Source organism: Schistosoma mansoni, chromosome W (genome assembly GCF_000237925.1).
Source record: "Schistosoma mansoni strain Puerto Rico chromosome W, complete genome".
Taxonomy (NCBI): domain Eukaryota; kingdom Metazoa; phylum Platyhelminthes; class Trematoda; order Strigeidida; family Schistosomatidae; genus Schistosoma; species Schistosoma mansoni.
The window spans coordinates 20155879-20161878 of NC_031502.1; the positions used below are offsets into that span (position 1 = coordinate 20155879).

General features: G+C 36.9%; 1 protein-coding gene across 1 annotated transcript in view; it reads left to right on the top strand.

The window, feature by feature from the left end:
• The window catches only part of Smp_148130 (putative spindle assembly checkpoint component MAD1 (Mitotic arrest deficient protein 1)), a gene marked incomplete at both ends in the record, with an annotated part of 39244 nt that extends 35066 nt beyond the window's left edge, over window positions 1–4178 (top strand). The window contains 2 exons of the mRNA XM_018788915.1: window positions 651–706; window positions 4104–4178. Coding sequence (XP_018654410.1) covers window positions 651–706; window positions 4104–4178 — 131 coding nt within the window. The remainder of the gene's footprint in view (window positions 1–650; window positions 707–4103) is intronic.
• Between the last annotated feature and the right edge of the window lie 1822 nt (window positions 4179–6000).

Below are 6000 nucleotides of genomic sequence, written 5' to 3' on the forward strand. Positions count from 1 at the left end.
AGAGGTTAAGCGTTCGCGCGCGAGACCAAAAGTGTTGGGTTCGAATTTCGCGAGGTGGGATCGTGGATGTGCACTGCTGAGCAGTCCCACAATAGGATGAAACGGCCGTCCAGTGCTTTCAGGTTTTGCATGATGGTCTAGCTTCAATTAACTCATGATCTCAACTTTTGAAAAAGAATATTGATGAAAAAGTTGATCTATGTCACAGATTGATATTATTCAATAAAAGGACTATTAAAAATCAAATAACTTTGGGAAACCGTTCTCTTCCAGTAACAAAGCACTTCATAACAGTGTACCCCCTTGAACCCTGGATATTGACTTAATAATCTAAATTTAACATTTAAACTTTGATATCCACTTTAACGATTCAAGTAAAAATGTTATTTACATCTTAGTATAACTGGTTTATAAGCAAAGATGGATAATATCTAACAGTGGAATCCAGTTTGAAGCGCGGTTTGTCCTATTCGGGATTCATCAGCTGGATGTACCTGCATCTCAGAGTTTTTTGTTCACTCCGGAAAAAGGTCGAACCCAGTACTGTTCGCTTCAAATGATTTTTATTTAGTGGAAGATAATGATTACTTACATTTTTATTATGCATTTAATAGAATGAATAAACATTATGATACTTTTCTTTCTTACAGAATTAAATAATGGCACATGGAATGATCTTTCACAGCTACATACTTCTCAAGATCGGGTAAGCTGTGTAAAATTTTAAATCTTTTCCAATACTCAAATCTTTATTTATTTGAACATATAAACATTGGTACAAATGGGGCATCGAATACATATACGCCACACAAGTCACTTGGTTTGTGTGTGTGGACTGTGACACTACCCGGGTGCCAGAACTGAAGCAGGTGGTTTCCTTAGGGGGCCATGCCCGTAGCCTTCGACCTAAAGATCTGATCCACAAGACATTAGAGCAACGTAAGAAGATGCAATCCCATGGTATTCGATGACCAACAATAGGTTCATACGCCATTTTTTTCCTCACGCCCCTGGAGCCCACGTGCACCATTGTTTTAGAATGAGGGTTTTTCAACTTCCCTAGGTGGATCCTCCATATCCACGTATCCGGTTAAAGTACCGGACATTCGCTTTTCGTCCTCTCAATTTCGTAAACAGCTGTAATACCGCGAGAAAATAGTGAGTAAGACTTCCGTGATATTGGCTGTATAGGCGTGGCCATGTGAGATTGGACTCTCCTCACCTTCGGCCGTGCCAGAGCATTTGGGGGCACTATTATCTTAATATATTATCAATAATTTCTTCTTTCCTTTCCTATCAATTTACCAATCTAGTTTGAGTAAGGACATTTGAGTTTTATTCTACTTTATTAATCTCATACAATTCTGATTACATCATCGCTACTTTTGAAAATTTCAAGTAAATTCATTCATATGTAACATGTAAGAAATTCCTTACATTATTCAAATGAAAATTTGTTAATATTTGTCAAATACGTTGGGGTTCACCTGTTTACTTATTCGATATGTTTAATTCCTTTCATTGAAATCGTTTGTTTAGTTGCTACTGTGATCTTTTCATGTTAAACTTGAATTTCTGATTTTTACCACCTTAATTCACCTAATGAGTCATCTGATCAAAGGTAACTTCCCTCATATGGCTAATTTTCCTTCTAACTTTCAGTCTTTTTATGTGTCCTCTAATGGAATTACGAGATATCACTCAACTAGTACGAGTACATTTCAGACCGATCAGACCACTGGACTTTTACTTTACATATTGACGCTTTTTAACCGGCAACAAAACAAACTGAAACAAAAACCGTCAATATCCTTATTCTTATTAGTTGAGAGCCCGCAAATGCCCTGGTATGGCCAAGAGTTAGGAAAGCCCACTCTCCCTCTAGAAATGCTCTCACATGGCTACGCCTATATAGCCTCTGAAAGGAAAGTCCTAATCACTGCCTTCTCTCAGCATTACTGTTGTTTACGAAATTCAGAGGACGAAAAGTGAATGTCCGGCATCTTAACCGGGTTGGTAGACACGAAAAGTTCACCTAGGGGAGTTGGGAAACCCTGATTCCAAATCAATGGTGTACATGGCCTCCAGTATCCTGAAGGAACAAATGGAGTATAAATCAATCGTTGGTCACCGGCTACCATGGGACTGTATCTCCTCACGATGCTCCACTGCCTTGTGGATCAGACCTTTAGATCAAAGGCTCTAGGTGTGGCTCCTTAAAAAACCACCTGCTTCATTTTGGGCACTTGAGCAGTATCACAGCCCTCACACAAATCAAATGAGATTTTCGCAGTGCATATATATTCGGTGCCCCTTTGTACCAATATTTATGTGTTTAAATAAATATATAAATAAATACTAGTTGAGAATATGAACTCCCTCTATCCCGGTAGTCAGTCAGAAGTCGCAGCGCAAAACGCAGTAAAACATATCATCCTATTCCACTCTAATAGATACAAATCAAAATCCATATGTACATTAGTTTCGTCCGATAGACTTAAATTGAATAGTTTCTTAGCTCATGATGAACAATGGTTTATTTTCAATAGTCGTAGCTTGAGATATGGAGAGCTTCTTAACACCTGAACGGCTGGAAGCACTTGACGTTTCTACGATTGGAGATTCGGTTAGAGGAACTATCATTAGTATGGGCTTGTGGATATTGTTGAATCCCATGGCAATCATGAACTGATCTAAGTTAGGGCACTATTAAAGACACGGGAGTGTTAGAAAATTGTGTCGCCCCATTATGGGTCTCCTCGGTAATGAAAGTTTGTAATCGTGCACAAAGTACCTATATCTAGGGCTTTTGATCTTGCGAGCGGATGTTTAAAATCTGGAATACTGAACTGGCATCCAATGTTGTTAATGTCTAACTTCCATTATTCCATACTGACCATTATCATGTGCTTGCTAGTGACTAGCTTCGAGAGGAAAATTTCCAGAGTTCTAATGAGGATCAGTGACCAATGGAGCTAAACCGCGTCGGGTGTCAGACAATTACCTACCGAAAACAATTGAAGATGATCGCGCATCATCGTGGATTGATTGAAGTTAGATATTAAAATGGATGCGCACTACTGAGGAGTCCCACGATAGGATGAAACGGCCATCCAATGTTTCCAGGTTTTCCATAGTTGTCTAACTTCAATTGACTTATGATCTCAACTATTGAAATTACTAATTACTTATGTAAATTTCATTTAATTCTATTATTATTATTAGCTTTATTCAATGTTATATTTTTGGTAAAATATAGAACTCTCAGCATAAAGTATTTAAACAAGTTTCCGTTTCTTATTTCTTGATCGAACCCGGCGATAAATATTAACTGACCGCCAGTTGGATGTAAGCAGTACCGGAATCAACATCTGAATAATATACATTCTTTTCAATGTACATTACCAAAAACCGTAATGTTTCTGATTGTTCTGTTTCCTAACTTGTACAGCGAAAGATCATGAACTTTTTCCCATACGTACCTGAATAAGTTATGAGACTAATGGACATAATGATTTGTTGAAACAAACAAAAGACAGATAACTTGTTGAAATATCTCAATGTTAGGAACTAGTAATCCAGATGTTCAAACAAGCCACCTAGTATGATTAGATTTACTTATCTCAAATAAATATATATTTGTGACGAGTAAGAAGGGTAAAAAGAACTAGTGAGAAGCATTGACCAGTGGAGTTCAACCAGGTCTGTTGTGAGATAGTAACTCACTGAAGACATTGGCGGACGGTGGTGCAATTTCGTGGATCGGTTGAAGTTAGACATTATCACCGTTGAATGCTGGCTCAGTTGTCTTGAGGTTAAGCGCTCGCGCGCGAAGCTGATAAGTCCTGGGTTCCAATCTCATGAGGCGGGAACATGAGTGCGCACTACTGAGGAGTCCCACAACAAGACGAAATGCCCATCCAGTGTTTCCACGCTTTCAATGGTAGTCTAGCATCAACTGTTTCATCATCTCAACTATTAAAATTACTATAATATCTACAAACAACCCTTCTGTTATTGAAGTATTGTTTATTGAGAATTCTACATTATATATACAACATTTGACATTGACATTTTATTGTTCCTTTTTTTGTACATTTTAGGAATCTTGTCATTTAAATGATGAAAGAGAAGAGATAAACCAAAAGAAAAAATTGTTTATTTTTGAAAAATCTTAACCAAAAAAAATCCACCTTAGATACTATTATTATTATTATTATTATTATTATTATATGTGAATAGGAAACAATTTTGAAAAAACAGGTTAACAAAAGAAAAGTACAGTTCAGTTTCTTTCTCCCTATCCCCCCTCTTCTTTCCTCTCTCTCTCTCTTTCCCCAACCCCTCTCTCTCTCGCCATATCCTCTATTTTCTATACCCCTTCATTTATCATTCTATATCTATCTACTAACTAAGGACTAAATGAAGATTATGAAGTAGTAGTATAAACAATAAGGATTATGATTTACACAATTGATGGTTAAGCTTGGGAATTAGATTTAGCGTTTTCAAATATGAACCAATATCAGTTAAAATGCCAAAAATGATCTATAATCAACTGGATGAATGAATTTCATGCCAAAAACCTGAGATCTGTTATCTTTTACCTGATTGGTTCATCCATGGAGTTATTATTATTATTATTATCATTATTATTTTCAATACTATGATGATTGTTAATAAATATGCCCTATTGAAGAGTATTATCAAATTAAACATTCCATTGTTATGACTTTTGCTTCTAGTAATTAACAAATAACAAAATCACTAATCAGAATATCGTCCAGGATTTCCTGTTGACCATCTTATAACCACCATCTTATCTCAACATAGTACACGCAGTGTCGAGCAACCTAGACTAGTGGCCACATTGCAACTTGATCGATAGTATTCGATCAGCACTAAGAAGGACTTGACACGCATGACATTAATCATCACCCAGTGATCAATCAATTGTGATTACATCTCAGGCCTACAGGAGGTCGGTCGTGGCCCGAATAGCTCAGTGGTAACGTCTCTGATTGCGAAGCTTAATGACACGGGATCGAATCCGTTAGGAAGCACCAGTTCCATTAAGATTATAGGTACACCTTACTGACGAGTGCCAAGTAGCACGAAACTTAGGTCCACGGTTTCCTGTTGACCACCCCCAACCACCATCTTACTTATATAACTTTGTTCATATGTTAAATTAATGATAAGTCAACCAGCATAAGTAGCCGTGCATCAAATCAGAATCCTTATTGATCTTTTCCGCCTAACCCTACCCGTTCAGTTCAGAAAGCTAATATCATCTTCCTATATAGTTGAAATCATGAGTCAATTGAAGCTAGACCACTATGCAAAACCTGGAAGCACTGCTTTAAGGCCGTTTCGTCCTATTTTAAACTCCTGAGTAGTGTGCATCCACGATCCCGTTTCATGAGATTCGAACCCAGGACCTATCAGTTTTGCGCGCAAGCACTTAACCACTGATCCGGCATTCAACGATGCTAATATCTAATTTCAACCAATCCACAAAGTTGAGCAACCATTCATCAATATCTTCAGTGAGTTGATATCTCCCAACAGACCTGGTTGAACTCAACTGGTTACTGCTTCTCATCTTCCGTTAAATGGATCATGTGTATTTCAGACGTATGAAGTTTATATACAAGCAAATCAGATCGCATCACATCATCAAATGAAAAATGATAATTATGCCATATCAGGCTAAAAGTTGCTGTTATTGTAAGAGACTATAACTAATAAATTGGGAATAACTTAAGAATAGTAAGCTGTATAATAGCCATTAGATCAAATGGGAGCTTATAATAAAAGGAATATGAATATACATATCATATAGTTGCCTACTAGTTAATAATAAGAATATATGTAATAGTAGTTGTTCATAAATAATCCCTAGCAGTGATCATTTATTTATTCTCCATTCGGATGTAACACAAAGAATTATTATTATTGTTTAAACATATAAATATAGGTACAAAGGGGTACGAGATA